The 22,142-nt window shown below is 38.4% G+C and overlaps 1 protein-coding gene across 7 annotated transcripts; it reads right to left on the minus strand.

Annotated features, from left to right (window-relative positions):
* Window positions 1–2,350: 2,350 nt before the first annotated feature.
* SLC17A3 (solute carrier family 17 member 3) lies at window positions 2,351–14,294 on the minus strand. 7 transcript variants are annotated; one of them, XM_077143818.1, is made up of 12 exons: window positions 14,276–14,294; window positions 13,347–13,558; window positions 12,912–13,145; window positions 12,742–12,829; window positions 7,321–7,407; window positions 5,001–5,119; window positions 4,717–4,878; window positions 4,335–4,464; window positions 4,093–4,240; window positions 3,697–3,787; window positions 2,638–2,774; window positions 2,351–2,554 (listed from the first exon to the last, which is right to left on the minus strand). In XM_077143818.1, the coding sequence occupies exons 2-11, from the start codon at window positions 13,527–13,529 to the stop codon at window positions 2,640–2,642; spliced, it is 1,377 nt and encodes a 458-aa protein (XP_076999933.1). In that variant the 5' UTR covers window positions 13,530–13,558; window positions 14,276–14,294; the 3' UTR covers window positions 2,351–2,554; window positions 2,638–2,639. The 7 variants fall into 7 exon arrangements, with proteins under 7 accessions (XP_076999933.1, XP_076999936.1, XP_076999931.1 ...); XM_077143821.1 differs by lacking the exon at window positions 14,276–14,294 and adding an exon at window positions 14,044–14,263 and having other exon boundaries at window positions 13,041–13,145; XM_077143816.1 differs by lacking the exon at window positions 14,276–14,294 and adding an exon at window positions 14,044–14,263.
* Window positions 14,295–22,142: the final 7,848 nt, after the last annotated feature.

The raw sequence follows: 22,142 nt of genomic DNA on the forward strand, positions 1-22,142 counted from the left end.
GTGCTCTGTAAGTAGTGCCTACACAAACAGATGGTGATTGGGGGACCCCTTTCACTGGGCAGATAGCTCAATCCTTGGCCAAGGATCAGGATATCATGTGGACATCCTGTCTGCCCTACCATCACACAGGTGCAGGCTTTATGGAAAGAATGAATGGTTTGTTACAGCAACAGCTAAAAGATGGTAAGAAGTCCTTGCAGCAGTGGACTAAGAAACTCTATCAAGCTAAAATTCACTTGAATGCCATGCCCCAGGCTGCAGCCCCAGCTTCTACTGAAATGCTGATGGAGGATCAGTGCAGGCTCTGTTTTAATCATGATCCAATCTTGTGGGGCCAGACCTAATATTTAGGGTAGGAAATTTGATTGTATTGTTTCCATGAAGGTGTGACACCTCCAGTTGTCCAGGTGTGGGTGTGGCATTTTGATTAGATTACTTCCATGGAGAAGTGGCACACCCAAGTGTGGGTATGGCCTTTCGATTACACAGAGATGTGATCCATCCATTCAAGGTGGGTTTTAATTAGTTTACTGGAGTACTTTAAAAGGAGAAATATTTTGGAGAAAGCTCAGAGCCAACATGAGACCCAGACATTTGGAGATGCAGAAAGAAAATGCCTCCAGGGAAGCTGTTTGAAACTGGCAGCCAAAGACCCCAGCAGACACCAGCCGCATGCCTTCCCAGCTGAAAGAGGTGTTTTGAACCCATCCGCCTTGCTTGAGTCAAGGTTTTTTCCCTGGATGCCTTAGATTGGACATTTTTATGAACTTAAAACTGTAAACTTGCAACTTATTAAATTCCCTTTTTAAAAGCCATTCATTTCTTGTATATTGCATTCCAGCAGCTTTAACAAACTAAGACATCTCCCTTGCAATCTTCAGTCTAGAGTTGGAACTCCTCAGCTAGTCATTTCTAATACTCTATGTGTACCTCTGCTATTGTACCTAAGACAATGCATTGCCACCTATTTTTGTGTCTGTTCTCCCCATTAGAATGGATAACAGTGACTTAATTTACTTCAGTGTCTCGAGAGTCCAAAGTGTGACCCAAATCAACCTCTCAGGAATTGTTGAGTTTATTCACACTTGACCCTCTGTATCATATCCCTGAGTTTTCATTCAGAACTATTGCCCATCACATCACCGCTATATGAAATATCTCCATGGCTATGAACTTTACTCTACATGGTAGTGATTACTCTGGGGAGCAGCTCAGAGCATGATTGTGATGGCTAGGTTCTGGGGTCAACTTGGCCAAGTAATGATGCCCAGTTGTCTGGTCAGGAAAGCACTGGCCTGACCATTCCTGCAAGGATATTTTATGGCTGGTTGATAAACCAGAAGGTTGGTGTACTAAATCATCAGCCAGCTGATTGCATCTGTGGTTGATTACATTGCTATCAACTAAGGTGTGCCTCCCACCAATGAGACAATCCAATCAACTGAAGAATTTTAAGGAGGAAGAGAGACTTTTTCAGTGCTTCTTCAACCAGCAAGCCTCTCCTGTGGGATGCATCCAAACCCTTCACTGGAGCTGCCAGCTTCAGAGCTGGTCTATGGATTTTGGACTCTTAATTCCCATGGTTGCATGAGACACCTTTATGAACCTCATATTTACAGACATCTCCTGTTAGTTCTGTTTCTCTAGAGAACCCTAGCCTCTTGAATATGCTGCAATCCACTGACACCTACATATTATCAATTTACAAAAATACTAATCCATTTCACTTTTAAACTTTATACATAACTCCATCACTGAATTAGTTGGGCCCCTGAAGGAAAAAAAGATGTCAGATTCAATCAGGGTGATTCGAGAAAAGTTTAAAAAAAGACAATTTACACAGGGTTGGACAGGTGATGGGGAAACAAAAAGGGACTCTAGAGAACTCCCCTCCAACCCACCCCCTGCCTGGAGCTAACAAAAAGACCATTATCATCCCTGAAGGCACAGGAAAGCAGCAGGCTGCCTGCAGTGAAAGGATTGGCCCTTGCAGACTTCATAAGGAGGGAGCCTTACTCTCCTTTCTTGCTCAGAAATCCGGCAGAAGCCAGTAGACAAAGGAGTGGAGGATGCATCTGTGCAGGTCAGCCTCCTGGGGCCTGAGCAGGAGGGAGAAGGGTGGAGCACACACCAGGAGGAGCCAATGGATGATACCCAGCTGAACAAATGTAAATATATATTCATTTTCAAATTTAGGAAAAATCATCACTACCTTAGCAAGGTTGCCACCCTGGAATAAGGGCTTCAAAAGCTTGTTTCCTGTTTGAAATCCAGGACATTTGAATCTCTCTTACTGTCACCCATACAGCAACTCCTTCAAGTCCCCTGTTAATTCTATGAGGTTGACATCTTTGTTCTAGGCTACCATTTTATTTGAATTCTCATCCATCTTACATTTTTCTCAAAACAGAAATCTGAGTAAAAGAAAGAATTGATCTCATATTTGAAAAGAGCCACAGCAAATAAAATTCTTTCCATGGTTATTTCCATCACTAAATCCTTTCCATTTATGAAATAAGGTGTTTAAGGAATTTTTCCATCCAAGGTGGAATAACTAGGAAAAAGAAATGATATGAATTAAAACCCTTAAAAAAGTGCTTTATGCTTGTAAACATAGATGCGCTTACTATTCTTTACCTTCATAAATGAGTGAGTTTCCTTTCTTTAGCCCAGTCTTGGACATTTGCCTCTCCAAATATGAGGAAGAAGATCAGTCCTAATATGTTAATGGCAAATACCAACAAGAAGACATTCCTCCACCCAAACTCAGGATCCTAAGGACACAAAAGCCCATGTAAATATCACCTTGTCTTTTTTCTGTGAAACACAGTATTAATAGCTTAGGAGATAATGTTCACTGTTGGGTTTCCAAATACCAATTCGTTTCCTGAAAGTCTGATAATCAGATGGAAAGAACTTCAAAATGCATTCAGAATATTCTTAATAAAAAGGGGTGTGGAAGCCTTTATAACTAATCTAAAGAACTGCACTTGTTACTTTATCAAAGTACCAAACAGTTTTTCTTTTGTATGAATTTTGTCTATATGAACTCTTCTAAGAATGCTTTCAAGATTATTCTTGCATTGTGAATGCAAGTGAAAATATCATGGGTTTTGGAGTCAGATTTTGATTAGAAGAATTTTGATTCTATATCTTCTTAGTGGTATGATTGATTATTTTTGCTTTTCAGTTAAGCATCAGTAATTGAGAATAGTATTTTATCTTCACAGATGGTGAAAATGGATAATTGATAATTAATAATTAAATGAGATCACTGCATATGAAATAACTAAGTGAATGTATCATGCGCTTAAAAATGTTTGCTTCCATTATCCCTTTTCTTTTGCATGATTATGCAAATAAAATTTTCAAAGTGAGACAGAAGATATGGCAGGTTGCAACTACCCATGCATGAAATAAACCCAAGACACCTATGTGTCTCTGAGGTTTCAGTTTCAAAAACTGTGTGTTCCTAGTAGATCACTAGTTACTTCATTGTTTGGTTCCAGAATGAGCTAAGTTTTTAAGGCATCAAAAAATTGTTTCAGGTTTTTCTTTACCAGGTTGATCTTCTTGACAAAGTCATCCACAATTCAATTTTATTTTATAGTCTTTGAATACATACTTTATATCATTACCTTTATAAATAGATTTTTTGGAGCATTTTAAGAGCCATTTTTGACAAGAAAACTCTACCTGACTAAGGAGATATCCACTGATGGCAGGTGTCAGGATGGCCGCTATATATGCAAATCCCCTTGAGGCTCCAATGAGAAAACTTGAATGCCTGTGGGGGAGAGGAAAGTTCCAGGGTAGATCCAGAGATGCTCAACAATATCCTTCAGCCCTGCTCCCTGTGTGAATCCATCATGTAATCATGTCAGAAAGGATTTGCTTTGTTTATATTCAGTGAGACATATCAAGATAAATCAATACGTTTCCCCACAAACCTCTAATACGTAAAGATTAGAGGCCCATCTGGTTGGTCCTTGCCCATGGATTATAATTTTCCAAAGTTTAGGGCACCCAGAAAGCTGAAGGCTCGATCTTTTTCAGAAAATGTGAAGGTAAGACTAGAAATTAGAGTCTTACCTTGGAGCAATATCTAAAGCATTAATGTAGATGCCTGATTGAGACAGTGAGGTGAGTCCACAGGAGATTGTCAGAAGGGCCACTGTTGTGGTACAGCTGGAATTGAGGTAGGGCAGAGCCACAATTAGTGCTGAAGAGGGGAGAACTCCTAGGGAATGAGGAACAGATAAATTTAACAGTGAGATCAATTATTTGGCTGTCATATGTCTTACTAACTGACTGACCTCACACCCCCTTCTTACCCAGAACTGTGGCCATTTTCCTCACTGTAATGAGTCTAAAACTCTTGGTCAGAAGGAAATCTGCCAGTTGGCCTCCTAGAATACCAACCACCCCGGCAACGAAAAAGGGAATGGCAGAGAAGATCCCATTCTGAGGAAAAAAAATTGAGTAAACCACAGCTTTCACCAATACATCACTAACAATCATAATAATATCTCCAGATCATACTTTCTTAGGAAAATCGATAACCTCTTCATATCCCTAGAAAACCTATTAGCACGAGTTTAAATATTAGATTATTTTTTATAAAAAGAGATACTTTTCTCTAGGGATGATTCAAGAAGGCAGAGTAATTGCTGAATCATGCAAACAGGAGAAGGGAACGGAGGGAAAGATACTTACATCTCTGATATTAACATTGTACACAGAGCTGATGTAAGTTGGTGTGTATACCATCAGTATGGTAATCAACCACTGATGACTGAAACAGCAAAGAATCATTGACCAAAGTGGTAGTGATTTCGACATAGCTCTGATGGGAAGAAACTTCTTGGAAGAGCTGACCTGAAAACAAATTTACTGGTTAAGCAAGATTGGAGAGGTGCTCACATGCTTTGAAGTCATCCTAAGAAATCCAGGTACTTCCACAGGTTGCTGGATTAAATTTTTGAAGTCCTTATGCATACCTCTTGGACCAGGGAGGATATGATGTATTCCTTTTCTGAGGTGCTTATCCATGGGTGATAAACAGGGTCATCATAAACCAGAACAAACCAGAGAATACAGCAGACACAGCCAATACCTCCTGCAATCAGAGGGTAAAACTGGTAATGGGTTGGTTTTTGCCTGCTATGTGAGTTTCTTTTACAATGGCACATTTTTTTATATAGGTCTCAGGAAAATTCCTTGCTTATAATATCCTCTCTCCATTTCTCAAAAATATCACGATTATCACAGCATTTTAGCATCCATTCTTTTACATTTCTTGTGTGTGTGTATGTGTGTGTATAGATCATAGACCCTACAGGTGGCACAACACCTGGCATCTCAGTCTTTTTCATATTAGCCATTCGAATAGGTGTGTAGAGTTATCTTATGTTTTTATTTGCATTTCTCTAATGACTAAGGATGTTGAACATCTTTTCATATACTTATTTGCCTTCCATATATTTTCTTTGGTGATGTGTCTGTTCAAATACTCTGCACATTTTTAAATTGGGTTGTTTTTTTTTCTTATTATTGAATTTTGAGAATTAATTAGATATTCTGGATAAAAGTATTTATCATATATATGTTTGGCAAACGTTTTGTTCCTCTCTTGGTTTGCCTTTTTATATCTTGACAATGCCTTTTGAAGAGCAGGTTTTAACTTTGATAAAATCCAATTTATTAGCTTGTTATTTTATGAATTATATTTTTGATGTCATAATTTAAAAATCTTTACCTAATTCAAGAACAAAGTTTTTCTTTCATGTTTCCTTTCAAAGGAGTAAAATAATTTTAGGCTTTACAGTTAAGTCTAGGATTCATTTTGAGTTAGCTTTTGTATATGGTGTGAGGTATGAATCAAGGTTTGTTTTTTTTGTTTTTGTTTTCTTTTGTTTTACATGTGTATATCCAAGTTTTTGAGCATGATATTTTAGAAAGACTCATTGAATTTGTCTTTGCACCTTTGTAAAAAAATTCGTTTTCCTTGTATATATGAGTCTGTGTATGACTGTACTCTGGTCCATTAGTTTGTCTACTTCTATGCTAACACCACACTCTGCTAATGTGATGTTAATGACTGCATACAAAATATGTCTTCATATCAGGTAGTATTCGGCCTCTAACTTTGTAATTCATTTTCACAGTTGCTTGGCAGTTCTAGATTCTTTGCATTTCATATATATTTTAGAATATGTTTATCAATTTCTCTAAAAACCCTGCTGGTACACCACTTTAATAGCATGAAGGAAAAAAACATATACAATCATCCAATTGATGCACACAAGGCATTTGATAAAACTGGCAAATTTGACTGCTTGACTTGTAACGTGATTTAAATCTTAGTTCAGTTATCATAGCTTTTGCTAATCTGCTTTGGCTTATACCACACATACACAATTCAGAGGTGGTCCCAAAGCCTTTGCAGGTATGTATCCAAATCTCTCCTCTCTGAGCTTGTCCCACAAACTCTTCTGCTTTCAGGAGTACCCTTTCTCATTTCCTCTGCCCAAAGATATGGATTTCTATTGGAGTTTTACCCTTCTACATTATTACCCAGCTCTGTGACTAGGGCCCACTCTCCGGGCAAAGCAGTAAGAGAAAAGATTAAAAAACAAAACAAAACAAAACAAAAAACAGGAAAATCAATACTTTGCATGTCACCTTTCCACAGTTTGACTTCCCCCCACAGTCTACCTACTTTTGTTTTTGTTTCAGAGTTCTCAAGTGGTGCTTTGTAGAAATGCAAGTGGTGGAGGGAGCAGTTGTTTCTTGATTTCCAAAATTTAAATGGAAGATTCTGGGGCAAATGCTGAGGCTGGCAAAATTCATCTTCAAGTTTCTTTCTCTTGACTTCCTTCAGTGTTTTCTCACGTCCGGGTACCCAGTGCCCTTCGGAAAGTTGAGCCCTATGCAGGACTCTCTTGTTGCTAGGCTTCATCTGAGACAAACCCCAGAGTAGTAGCTATCTCTCTGGACTTTCTTCTATCTCTCAGAAACCACTGTTCTGCTAGCCTGTTCGCCACTGCCTGCAAGGGCTGTGGGGTATGCTTGCTCATTTTGTGTAATAATGCATTACAATGGGTTGAGCGCTCATTATAATCAGCGGTAGGACTTCAGAATTCTATGTTGGTCTAGGTTAATTGTTCCTGAGTATTATACTAAGATATTTTGCTTTTCTAGGATTACTTTAGGATTTTTCCTTCTTGACTCATTTCCTGCAGAAAACTACATACAAATAGATACTCAGAAGAATCCCCCTGAATGTAATAACCTGAGAACTGTGTGACAGTAGCTTACCAAAGATGTAGAAAACTAAAGGCCACCCGTAAGTTTGACAGATGAGGCCGCCTAGGAGGATGGCAATGAAGGATGCTAGTGGCATTCCTGCAAAGAGAAAGGGAGCCAGCCTTGGGGCTCTGGGCACCCAGCCAGCAGACACATACAAAGTCAAGGATGACATGTCATAAAACTGTATCACCAGACCAAAAAGAGAAGAACATATAGAATATGTGAACCTTGGATTCACAATGCAATTAATATATTCTCCTGAAAACCATTTTTTTCTAGCAGTTTCCTAGTAAGATTGTAGATAACAATCATACGTCCTTTTATGCTGCTTTAATTTTTAATTATTCGTATAAACTTTTTGTAAATAAATTGCCACAAGGAGCCAAACTTCGTCTCATATGCCCTCTCAATCCATTCCCATTCTTCTCTCTAAAGTTAATCATTGGTAACAATTTATTATATGATATATATTAGCATATCTTTTCCTCTCTGCACACACACATTATATTGTACATATATATGTGCATTCATCTTTTTGCAAATGCATTTATGTAATATGTAGATAGAAAGTTAGATATATGTATTGTCTCTAAATGTGCTAATAACACTTTTAATTTCAATAACTTTTTAAAAATACTCTCATATATGGTAGGACACATATTTTTACAACTTTTTCAAACATTTCTAGGCTATTGTTTTTTGTCTTCTAGATGAACATTAACATCAACCAGTCAAATTCTATATATGTGTAGATAAGTTATTATTATCACTAAATAAGCAGGATTACAATGTACATGTTATTCTGTGAAATTAATATTTTATTTAACAATTGCTCTTGTAAGTCTTTCCATGGCATTATGTAGATTCTACTTAGTTATTTCTGAACATAGGCATAATTACTTATTTCTGAACATAAACGTAATTTATTTCTGTACAAAAAAGTACCAGAGGTGGATTGCCAAACTATTCTGTCAAACTGCTGTACCAAATTCAGTTGTCAACAAATATAATTTTTTTCCTTAGCTCCTTGACAACATTGAATATACTCAAAGCTTTTAAGAATAGTTTTCAATATGAATAAAAACTGTCTCATTTAAATCTCTTTTTTTATATATCAGCTAAGTGAATATTTTTCTTACATTTAACAATCATTTTTGTTTCTTCTGTGAACTGTTTATTCATAAATTTTTTCTTTCACTTATTTAATTTTGTCTTATTGATGTACAGGATCTTTATCTTGAATAATAATTTTCTGTCTGGCATGCTGGCTGCTCTTCTATTCCCCCTTTTTATTCTGTTTATATTATGGTTGGTGATTCAGTAGTTATAAGATTTATGGGGTCAGATCTATGAAGTATCTCCTATAATAACTTCTAGTTTTACTCTTATCCTTAGGAGGGCTTTCCCCACCTCACAATTTTAAAAATTATTACTTACATTTTTCTTCTCTTTTGGCCACACCCTTTATTTAAGCATCTAACAGGTGTTGTCTCATTTAAGTACTAGTATCCAAATTTATAGTTAAGGAAATGGAGATGTAGATACATTAAATAATTTGCCCAAGGGACAGAGTTAATAGCAGGTAGAAGCAGCACTTGAAATGATGCAGCCTGAGTCCAGGGCACAAATCAATGAAGATGGAAAACTGTACTTTTTTTCACCACCAAGTCAATTTGCATTTTTTCCCCAAATTCTCTGCCTTTGCTCCAATTAATTGGTGAAGAGTTCCTGCATCCATCCAAGGTTAGGTTCCCTATTGTCCTCTGGACCCTGACTCCTCCCATCTACTGCAGGCCTGGGTTTGTAGGACTGCGCATTCTCATTTTGACATCCTCACTTACTTCCTCATTCCTGGATCTCTCCCACCCACATGAAACATACCTTGATGCGGCCTATATTAAAACCAAACCAAACAAAACAAAACAAAAACTCCCACCTCTTCATAACTCCCTCCATTCTCTTTGCCATTTCTCTGCTTCTTTTTAGGGCCAACTTCTCAAAAGGCTGTGCTTCTTGTTTCTGTTTCCTCACTTCCCATTCTCTCCTCAGTCAACTTCAAACATACCTTGACCTCACCATGACACAGACATTAGTTTTGTCCAGGCCTTAATGACTTCACCTTGCCAAACCCATGGCGACTTGGTCAATCCCAGCAAGTTTGATTCATCACATCTGTCACATACATCCTGCTTGTTTCCCCACAAAATCATGGGGAACTCCTCATTCCCTTTTATTGGCATCTCATTCTTGTCGCTCTGATATCTGAATATTGGAGGGTTTCAGGACTATTTCCTTGATTTTCTTATCTTCTCTATCTATGTTCTTTCTCTAGATGATCTCATCCAGTCCCAGGGCACTAAATACTGTCTATATACAAGGGAATTTCACTATGTCTTACTCATATCTATACTGAATTCCAGACCAATCTTCACTCAAATGCCTTATTTATTGTTCAAAGCCAGCACTTGATTTACATGTATTAACTCAATACAGTCTTGAACATAGATGGAGAAGCATGAAAGGACCAAGAAATGCATAATAATTTTTTTGTTTTCCCTTTTATTTATTTATTTATTTTACTTGCACAAATAAACACTCCCCCTCCCCACCTTTTCTCGTCCTCCCAGTAATCTCTAATCTGCTTTCTAACTTGGCAAATTTGCTATTTCTAGAAGAGATGCATACTATTAATCAGGCATTAACTATAAATATGAGACCTTGAACATTCATGAGATGTGTGAGATACACAATCAGTGGAGTGCTGGAGAAGTCCTGTGAAGTAGATTTTGTACCTTTCTTGCCAACTCTGCATTCAGTGACCTGAAATTGATATCTTGAAGTTGTTAATGGTGTGAGAATTTAGACCACAGAGATTGGTAAATACTACAAATCATACATTGCTGACTCAATATTCATGAGCTCTTAATTCAGCTACCAAATGGAGACACCCATTCTATCCCCACATGTCCTCTACTCAAGAAACACAAATAAAACCCAACAATTTTTTAGCAGACTACATTTTTTAGCAGACTAGATAGCCAGCCATACTCACCTCCCTGTCTCTCCCATACAGCAAGTATGTGTCATTGGCCCAAGAGCCTTCTATCTGTGGTCTCCCTTGCTCAAACCTCAACTCTTGTCCTTATAACCTCATCATTAGTGGGAAGGTTATTATAGCAGAAAGGGAAAAAGATGGCTTGTATGAACATTATGAATGTCAAGATTCAGAAGTGTGGACCTTCCATCCCATTGCATTATGTATTAATCTACCCTATTTTCCCTTTCTTTCTCTGTGTTTTAAATTGCTTTAACAAACTGCAATTATATAGCACCTAAATTGGCCTGTGAGCCTATGTGTTCTGATCTCTGGGATAGTATGCCTGGTAATGTACCTGGCGCTAATCAGGGAAATTTCCTCCACAGAAGACATGCTTTATTCATTCAACAATATGCAAACTCTATATTGTTGCATGCAGCTGTAGTTTATTTCACAGCTGTATGATATTGCATTATTTTCAGTTTTTTCCCCCATCACCTTTTAAGCCTGCCTCACTATGAACTGCAGTTCTCTTGGTCTGCTTGGTCTTCTTCCTCCCTTAAGTTATTGACCTCTTTAAGTGGCTATGCTAGGTTTGCTTCTCTTGGTCCCCCCTTAGCACCCACATGGGTCTCTTGGTTAGTGATAAATGGATGATAGAGGAAAAGACAGTATATTTTGTCCTAGAGACCTCAGTACCTGGCCCTTCCACAAAAGGAAGATGCCACCTTGGGGAGATGTCGTCCTAACACATGGGCAGAGAGTGATCCTGTCTACCTGCACAGCCTGCCAAGAAGTCCCTGCATCACTGGTAATGGCAGTTTCTCCGAGAACTACTGAGGCAAGTGGGTAGATTCAACCTACTTCATCTGCTAATGGGTTCCTCCAGTGGTTTTCTGTTGGGCCTCCACAGGCAGCCATGGACTCTTGCTCTCTGAATAAGGTTCTGGAGACTAGAGAAGACAATCTGCCCACACCTCTTTAGGTGTGCCTCCAGAACCAAAGACATGGAAGTCTCTGGAGGACTTGAAGCCTTGGAGGCTCCTGAGATTCCTCTAAATAGGGCCGGTTGACCTATTCTTGTCATTCAATCTCTACATAATAGGAAATAAGAGGAAAAAGAGTTGCAACTTTCTATAAGACCACTGTTTTCATTCCACAGCTTGTAAATTTTCTTTCATGCTTTCCTTCTCTTGACCTTCTTATGTTATATTCTTGGGTAATCATCAGTGTTTTTGCCCAGTTCTCAAATTTGACAGTCATCTCCCTGCATTAAGGTATTCCTTTCAGTTATAAGCATCAGTGATCCCATTTCTAATTTACAACAGCTACTTTTATAGCAGTCTGTTGTTTTTAAAATTAAATCTATCTACACATATTCCCTTCAATTGCTTTGATGTTATTTGTTGACTTATTTGAAGTTTTCTCCTAATTCTTTCATTGATTTATTTTTCATTTGGATTAGCTCTTATAGTTTTTCTGTTGGGGTCTCTCTTCCATGTTCTTGGTGTCCTTCAACTGTTTGAGGATTTGGGGAGGCCTATCCTTATTTAGCTTTGAGAACCTTGTTTGGTTAGGTGTGGTGACAAGTGAATTTCCCTAGTTCAAATATCAATGAATGCAAACTCTAACCTTCCAGTGTTGTGAAGGGCTTCAGGGGGGCATGTAGTCAGAGAAGATTGGTGTGTGTAGCTCATTTTCTGAAATTGAAGGGTCCTTGGACCTCTTGGAACCCATAAATTACCTGAAGAGTTACCTTTCTCTTCTGGCCCAGCCTCTACTTTGCAATCTCCTATCTGTTAATCATACCCTTTCCATTTTTCCTTCTTCTCCAATATAACTCAGGCTTCTTCCTACAGAATGTTCATTCCAGGTCCTCTGTCCAGGCAGATCATTATCAGAAAGCAGTTCTTAGGACCACTGAGAGCCATTCTATGGAGAATTAGGGTGAATCCCTACCTTATACTACATACAAATATAAACTCCAATGTATCAGAAATTTCAATAAATAATGAAACTACCCAATTACAAGAAAATACATGGTCAGGTGTCTTTATAAACTTTCCACATACGACTTGAAATCTGGAAGCCATAAAGGTAAAGAATGGTCAATTTGGCTATATAGAAATATATTTTGTACAAAGTCCTCCTGAGCGGCCAAAATCATGATTAACAAAATCTTGTCACAAATGAAAACCTGGGAAAAACAACTGAAAGTCATGCCACAGACAAAAGATCAGTCTCCTGTAAATTGTAAGTCCTTCCTCAGTAATTTATAAGTACTTCTTCAGTATTGAGCAGAAGTGAGTCATGCAATAGAAAACTTGTCAAAGAAGTAAAAGGTGAATATCAGATTGCAGGGTTCCCATTTAGGGTTTTTTTTTTTTTTTTACCTGATAAAGCAATAGTGCAGAGTCTGCTTCGTTCATGTGGAGGGATCCATTTTTCCCACAGTGCAAACTGACCCCCCAATCCTGATCCCTGAAATAAAAATTAGAGCTTTTGATTCATGATACCAAGAGGAAATTTATATCCAGCTCAGATTTACAAAATATCTGATTACCTGGCTTATGCCCTGGACTATTCTGGTTATAATGAGAGAAACCACTCCAAATTCAGCTGCCAATGGGGTACAAAGAATGAGAAATGAGGATCCAAACAAAGAAGCACCAACCACACGCTTAGTTCCTACCCGTCCAGCCAAGTATCCACTGGGAGCCAGAGTTAGCATCACACCATAGTTTATAGAACCAAAGATGATGCCCTGAATTTGAGGGCTCCAATCATATGTAGGAACCTTAGAGAAACAGAGAATGCTGGCAGTTAGTTACTTATAGCAAAGCTCTTACATACTTTAAGATGCCTCTTTAGATCTGTCACTTGCTTTCAAATCAATATTCTCTCAATGTAAACTTTAAAGATATAATCTCTGGAACAATAGACATCGAAACAAATAAACAGCAACAACGAGAGTCCAGTTGAATCTTGCATCGCTTACCCTTGCAGGAAGTCTCTCTGGGGCTTTGTTTGGGCCACCAAATGAGTCAACGGGCAGCCCCTCAGTGGAGCCATTGACCTGGGACTGATGGTCTGTGCTGTTGACCATGGCTACCATGGTGATGTTAATGATGACATTTTGGGCCATCAGTGTGACGTTGCTGAGAAGTGTGATATAGGCCATTCCATAGCGAACAGAACAAAAATTTGGAACTGGAAGTATTATGACATTACATTAGAACTTTCCTTATTGAGACAACATCTATTTTTCACAAATTATGACATAGAAATGTACCCAAGACGATTGTCTAAAGATTTAAATGGCATTTCTAGTAACTTTAGGAAAGGAAAACACAGAAGAGGAAATCACTGAGTTGACCCAAAAGGACTTTTATATCATAGCTTGCTAGATTCTGACTTGCTCTGGATCATTCTATCCTTCCTGTAATTTGTCTCTCTCAATCCCAGGCCATTGTGATTTGCAGATGATGAAATTTCTCACAAATAAGTAAATACATGTGTCTCCATATGTGTGTATATGCATATACATATACATATACATATAAATATACATATACATACACATATACACATACACATACATATACACATACATATTTAAAGTATCCATCTGTATTTTCTTAGTTTCCTAAGCCACAAACTGGGTGGCTTAAAGTAACAGAAATTTATTCCCTCACAGTTCTGGAGGCTGGAAGTCCAAAATCAAGATATTGGCAGGGCCACACTCCCCCTGAGGATTTTTGTTTGCCTCTTCCAGTTTCTCGTGTTCCCAGGCATTCCTTGGTTTGGAGACAATCACTCCAATCTCTGCAACCCTGATCACACAGCTTTCTCCCAGCCTGTGTCTGTCTCTGTGTCCAAATTTCCCTCTTCTAATAAAGACACAGTCATATTGTATTGAGGACCCACCCTAATGTAGTGTGACCTCATCTTAACTAATGACATCTACAAAGACCCTATTCCCAAATAAGGTCACATTCTGAGGTTCTGAGTGAATATATATTCTGGGGGACACTATTAAATTCCATACATATAGAGAATTTAAACTTTAAAGGAATTGCTCATGGTTGTAGGTGATTAATCTATCATATGTCTTCAAGCATTGAGAATAAACTTTCATTTAAGTTTTGAAGTTAAACTCCTAGAAGATTTTCTCATCCATGAAATTGCTTCCCACAAACTATGAAAAAATATAGAATAGTGGAAAGAAAAATGAGCACAACGTTAAAGAAATCTGTATTTACAGATTTTAATACATTTAAGATGGGAGCTTAAAAGTAGAAATCTCAATCTGTCTCTCCCAGATTCTGGCTGTATTGTCCAAAGAATGTAAAATATGAGAAAATCAGTATTTGTGCTTGAAATTCAAGAGCAGAATTGTTCAGAAACTGAAACTTGAGAAAAATCAGTTACATACTCTGCGGATGAAATCAAACTGTCCAAAAAAAATTCCAAAGTCTGGCTGCCTACTCACCTTCTTGAAGTCTTGCAGCATTATAGTGAATAGAAAACACTTTGACAGAATGCAGCTAATAGTCTAATTTGAAGTGGAGGTAGGAAGTTGTATTTACCTGGTCTCAGATTTCTTTGCAGAAAGACCATAACCAGAGTAAATTCTCTACACCTTCCCCATGGGAAGAGAAGGGAGTTACTAGATGAATGGGTTTCAGTAAATAAATTGAGCATGTGTGGCTAAGCTCCTTCCCCAGACTGCTCCAAGGCAGATCACCCTCTCCCCAGGAAGCCATAGTAGCAGTTAGGCTCTGCCTGGTGGGAAACCTAGCACTGTATAGCTTAGCCAGTGCCTGGAAAGATAACTCTGTCCAATTTAAGGAAAACATAAGGGAGCTGGATTGACCATTCTTCCAAGCCATGTCCTACAGTACAGGTTTTATACCATCACTCAACCATTCAGTAGTATTTATTGGTCACCCACTGTCAGGACTGGTGAGTACTACAGTGAATAAAGAGGCTCACATACCAGAGAGGGAGCACAAAATAGTAAATCACATAATGTATTTGTTGATGATAAGTGGTGTGCTCATTTGAAAGGATTTATGTACCCTAGAAAGGCCACGTTTTAATCCTAATCAATCTTGTGGGAGCAATCCTTATTCAATAATGTAGGTTGGAAACTTGATTAGGTTATCTTCATGGAGATGTGAGTCGCCTAGTTGTGGATATGAACTTTTGAATAGAGAGATGTGACACCACCCATTCCAGATGGGTCTTGATTACTTTATTGGAATCCTTTAAAAGAGGAAGCATTTTGGAGAAAACTTCAGAAAGACAGAGCTGTGAGAGAATGATGAGAGCCAGAGACTTTGGAGTTGAAGAAGGAAAACATCCTCAGGGGAACTTCATGAAGCAAGAAGCCTGGACGGAAAGCTAGATGTCCTCATGTTCATCATGTGCCTTTCCAGCTGAGATAAAAATCTTGAACTTCATTGGCCTTTCTTGAGTGAAGATAACCTCTTGTTGGTGTCTTAATTTGGACATTTTTATAGACTTGCTATAACAAGTGGTATGAAGAAAATCAAACAGGAAAGGACAAAGTCCTAATGATGCACCAAAACCAGCCGTGAAGATAGCTGGTGAAAGAACATGCACAAAATCCCTGAGGCTGGCTGGAGAGAACTGGTATATTCAAAGAACCAAAAGGAGGTGATGACGGAGTGGACTGACCTAGAGGTGGAAGAGCAGATAAAAGGAAAAAGAGATAGTCAGGCCTTTAACACATGGCCGTAGTGGGAACTTCAGTTTTTATTTGAGAGACTGGAGCAACCGTAGAGATTTTAGCAAAGGAGAGACATAAAGAGATATATTTTTAAATGATCTCTTTGGCTGCTGAATTGAAAACAAAACAATAGGGGAAAGTGCAATTAGGAGGTTATGGCAATAATCCAGAAGAGAAGTGTTGCTAACCAGGGCTAGGGTGGTGGAAGTAGAAGATCTAGGATGTGGTCAGATCTCAGATAACCTAGATTAATAGCTCACATATGCGTAAACTGAGATGGAGCAAGCACAGTGAGATGCTGTAAGATTAATTAGAGTGTTTTTAAAGGGTTTCGCCTGGTGCTTGATAGATGTTAAGTGATCTCTGCAGGAATGTTCCCTGGGTCCATTCTGAATGAATTGCTCCAGTCCTATCTCCTCCAATAGGCTGGTGTCAGTGCCATGTTGATTGTTACGTATTATCAATGATCAACGATCACCCCTGGCTATATGAGTTTGTATGTGTGTACGACAGGATACATAAATTAATAAATATCTTAAAGGCATGGTATTCAACCACTGGAAGAGGGCACTGACACCATGAAATCATGGGCTTTTGAAACTGGAAATTTTATTGACAAATTCAATTCTAACCTAAATCAGAAGCCAGGAGGCTTGCTTTTTATCTTGATGTGGCAGACAATCCCAAAGGTGATCCCCAATGAGTCCTACCTTGAGGTGATCACAGCTTTGTGTAATCCTCCTTGAGTGTAGGCAGGACCTAGGTTCTAACCACTAGAATATGGCAGGTGATGGGATGGCACATCTATGATTTCATTATGTTATATAAGACTCCATCTTAGTAGGCTGGTGGTAGATACTCTCCCTATGGACTTAGTGAAGTAAGCGAGAAGTTGGAAAAAACTACATGGCAAGTAACTGTGGGCAGCTTCTAGAACCTGAGCCAAAATGCACACAAGCTGGGGTCCTCAGTGATACAGCTCTAAAGAAATGAATTCTTCCAACAACCTGAATGAACTTGAAAGCAGATTCATCCCCAGTGTAGCCTCCAGAAGAGAATGCAACCCATCCAACTCCTTAATTGTAGACTTATGAGACTCAGAGCAGAAGACACAGTTAAGTTGTGCCTGGACTCCTGACCCAAGGAAACGGTGGATAGGATATATGTGTTTCTTTAAGTCACTAAGTTCTTAGCAATTTGTTTGCAGGTATAGAAATGAATACACTTGACAAATAATAACAAGACCAGTTCTTTACAGACTACACAATTTCTTTTGGAGGGAAAAACAAGAACACTGAAAGATAATAGCATTATGAAGCGTTAAAATTTTTCATGAGAGTAAAATGATAAAACATCATTGTATTGAAGCAAGAACAAGCAGAAAAATCCAAGAAACAATAGAAAACATCCCAAAAGTCCCCATAGTGAGAAAAGGATGTTGTGGCAATTAATGGGGGAAACGAGATTATGTAATAAGTGGTGATTAGATAAATGGCAAAATATACGGAAAAATAATGTGCAGCAAAATCTCATTTTAAATTAAAAATAAAGTCAAGATATAGTTCTGTATGTTGTCAAATTGAAGCCGCCATTGATTTAGAGATGCATTACTTTTTTGCACTAAAAATCAACTGATCACCTAATCAAACTTAATAGATCTCCACTCAGTCTTCCTCAACTCATTTGATGGAAATCCTACTTTTCCAAACACTTTGGAATTTTCTTGATTTCTTTCTTTTATGCTCTATATGGTGGTTTGAAACTGTGGGCACCCCAGAAAATCATGTTCTTAGTGTTAGTCGACTCCTGTGATTGTAAACCTAATTGTAATTATGACCTTTGATGAGGTTACTTAGTTAAGGCATGGCCCAAGGTAGGTCTTAATCTTCTTACCAGAGAGAGAGAGAGAAAGTCAGGAAGCTAGAAGCTGAAGGCAATGAAGCTGTAAGAGAAGGGAGAGGCATGCCTTGCCGTGTGACAGGAGTCCAGGATCTCTGGCAACCAGTCTTCAGGAAGAAAGCATCATCTTGATGATGGCTTGATTTGGACATTTTCATAGCCTCAAAACTGTAAGTATGTAAGCTAATAAATTCCCGTTATTAAAAGCCAACCCACGTTATGGGATCTGCCTTGAGAAGCTTAGCAAACTAAAATGCCCTATATCCAGCCTAGCTGGTTATACTGTTATTTTGACATTCAAAATGTATTTAGAATCCATGTACTTCTTACCAGGCTGCTGCTATCACCTGGTTTCGGGCTGCTTCCACATGGTTCTAAGCCACCAACATATTTTGTCTGGAGTTTTTCAATAGCCTTCGATTTGTCTTCCTACTTCCAATTTGCTCTCTCTATTTCAGCATCTGGAGTATTATCATCATACCATAAATCAGATCACCCCCTCCTCTGCTCAAAATCCTCTATGTGGCTCCACTTTTGTTCAGATTAAAAACTAAGATCTTTTTTGTGGCCTGTTAAAATGAAATATTTATACCCTTGGCCTCAAAAAATTTAACTTCTTGGGAATAAGCCATAAGGAAATAATTCCAAATGTAGACAAGCATTATTGTTAAAAGATACTCAATGTTCTTAATATTCTTTGTAATAACCAAATGACAAAACCTCATCCACAACTTAAATAAATGTCCAACTATAGGGGCATTTTTCAGGCAAATAATACTTTTTCTATTGGACATGTTAGAATAATTATGGATATCCTTTAAGAATAATGGTTGTATTATAAAGCAATATAGAAAAGTATGTGTGGCCATGTTAAAAAATTCAAAATAATAATTAAGAACTATGTAAAATATGCATAGGAATATGAAAGGAAAGCAATAAGACCAAACTATAGTGATTGAATTAAGCTGGTGAATTATGGAAATTTTTTTCATTTCTTGATTTTTAGTGGTTTCTGTAATTAGTTTTTCTTACTTTACACAATTTTACTATACAATTATGTTTACAATATTGCACGCATTAACAAGCAGCATACACATTACTCCATGTAGACAGTATGTTAGTAATTATCATGCATGTAATGCACGTGGACAAAGATTACAAGATAATCATCAAAAATAAAACATGTTTTAGAATAGTGGGATTAATATCCTTCAGTTATTTTGCAAAATTTACATGAACATTACTTCAGTTTTATAAAGAATTAAGCAACTTCAAAGATCTAAATTTATTTCTTTGTATAAAACACTGCATACAAAGAGTCCTGAAACTAAGTAGCCAGGGTCTAGTTCACCTTTCCCACGAATGAACTTCTCGTCCACCTGCAAGTCCTGGGAGTGGTTACTCTTGCTTGCAGTGGGACTCAACTCTGTCATGGTAGCCATCACGTTTCTTCTCTCTTGGTGACTGGTTTCCACCTACTCAGAAGAAATGTGATCCACAGATGTCAGCCAAGAGAGACTCCTTAAGGACACTGATACAGTGGGCACAGGACAAACAAAAAACTGGGATAGGATGGAGGTAGGTTCATTATCTTTCTTGTGCCAATACAACAGGTGCACTGTAGCTGCGCTTTGAAGCTTTTCAGCATATAGGATCTGGAGTGTTCACTGAGAGCCAGTTTAAGAATACTAGCTTTGGAGCTTGGCATCCCCCAGCTCAAATTTCAGCTTGTGATTTATCAGCTGTGTCAAGTGACACCAGGGGCAAATTTCCATGCTTCAGTTTCCCCATCTGTTGTTAGTAATAACTACAATGCCTTCTTTAAGGAGTTGCCGTAAGGATAAAATGAGATCATCCATGCCCAGCGTAGCACCAGGCATTTAGTGAGTGGTAGCTGTATAAAATGGTTCCTTGTCATCACCACTCTAGCCACCACGGTTATTGGTGACCACAGAGGTGCTTCCTCTGAAATCCTTTGAGACCCAGCTCCTAGTGCCCCGGCTGACCCCAGTGAAAATGGCTGACACACGTGTCACTAATAATCAGAGACCAAATGTGCATAAGGAGATAATGCACTCTTAATCCTGTGTTACTCTTGGCCACAGGTTGATGATGTGTCCACAGGGTTCTGGAAATACCTAACAGGGAGATCTTGGCCTCTCTGCAGATAAGAAAACTAAAAAAAAAAAAAAGGTTGTTACTATTTTACAATGTTAGATTCTTTGATGCCCAACATGATTTTATGTGGTAATGTGTGTACAAGGATGATTAAAATATTTGTACTATATTCAATTTATAAATCTACTAAAGAAAAACTTCTAAAGAGATAACTACTTATGCCACTAATAAATTAAGCATGTGGCTTAATAAATAAAGTCATCTTAAACATTTGAACCCTTGCATTTAACCAGAACTAATCTGATACTGTGGTAGTTAGATTCAGTTCTCAACTTGGCCAGATGAAGGCACCTAGTTCTGTTGCTGTGGACATGAGCCAATGGTACATGAACCTCATCTGTTGCTGATTACAACTGCAGTCAGCTAGGAGGCGGGCCTGCTGCAATGAATGACGTTTGACTTAATTGGCTGGTGCTTAAATGAGAGACCTCAAGGTAGCACAGCCTAAGCAGCTCAGCATTCCTCATCTCGGCACTGGCAGTTCAGCCCAGGCCTTTGGAGATGCAGAAAGGAATCACCCTGGGGAAAGTTGTTGGAACCCAGGGGCCTGGAGAGAAGGCCAGCAGAGACCATCCTGTGCCTTCCCATGTAAGAAAGAACCTCAGTTGAAAGTTAGCTGCCTTTCCTCTGAAGAACTAACAAAATAAATCCCCTTTTATTAAAAGCCAATTCGTCTTTAGTGTGTTGCATTCCGGCAGCTAGCAAACTAGAACAGATACCATTTTTGCAAACATAGGTATGATTTATTAACATCTCTATATAATTAAAAGTTTCATTATTTGGAGGTGTTTTCTGCCAAGGGATGAGGTTTGATATGGTGCAGTCAACTTTGCCCATTGGGACATACTGTTAGCCCCTCTTTGGCTTCGTGTGACTGGCATTATTGCTTCCTGTTCTCACTTCATGACAATGTGCATTTATCAATGTTGATCAGTCCTTTCTGAGCTTGGATCCAGTTTTTCCTCCACTGCTTGCCCTACTTCCAGAGCCCCAATCCATTAATTCTTATACATAAGCAAACTTTATAAAAATAGGCATATGTACATAAAAGAGAACAGAGCATACTTATGTCTATTCTCCACATATTACAATTTATTTTTAAAATATCCCTGAGAATGTCATCCTTTTATTATGTGTTACATTTATTACATTAAGACTTTTTATATTAACGATTCCCTTTTAGAGAGTCACCACGGAGTCATAGTCTTAAAGTGGTTCTATTTAAATGTGACTAATATTTTCTTTTATATCCTTCTCAGTTTGGGGTCAGCTTCACAGTGTGTTTGGAGGATGTCTCCTCTCTATTTCTAAATCTGACTAGCCTTTTTTTTTTTCTGAACAGCTTTATTAAGGTATAGCTGACATACAATGAGCTACACTAAGTTTCAAAGATATATACACATGTAAGACCAGCTGGAAAAAAGTAGTATGAGTGGATATGGTGAGCTTTAGAGATGGGCTTAACTTTTTTCCAAACAGACAATGAACATGCATGCAAATCCTGACATTTAACATCCTAATTTCACGGTGTGGCCAGGTCTTTTAAAAATAACCTTTTGTGCCCAGGTAAATTACCCTAGTTGTAAGCCCAAAGGCTGTTTGATAAATATCTGAGCAAAGGACAAAGATAGGTCCACTATGCAATATCTTGTGAAACCTGGCACTATTGAGCAGGAATGTGTTGTTTCTGTCCCCATTGGGTGATATTTATTCTCCCATGATCCTTTATGATGTCAATTAACATGACTCTGGGACTGTGAGGCTTTACTACCTGTTTGGACTAGAACATTCTGAATGTCAGATCCCTATTCTGAACCCATTCCTAAATTGACCGTAGCCAAGCCAAGCAGCAGTGGGTGTTGCTGAGACCTATGGCCTCTTTATAGGCCATCAGCCTCTGCTTTCTTGTTCTTGGCTACATAGTGGAAAGACCAGATGCCAGATTCTCAATGGCTTGCCAAG

This window comes from Tamandua tetradactyla, chromosome 25 (assembly GCF_023851605.1).
Source record: "Tamandua tetradactyla isolate mTamTet1 chromosome 25, mTamTet1.pri, whole genome shotgun sequence".
Classification (NCBI taxonomy): Eukaryota; Metazoa; Chordata; class Mammalia; order Pilosa; family Myrmecophagidae; genus Tamandua; species Tamandua tetradactyla.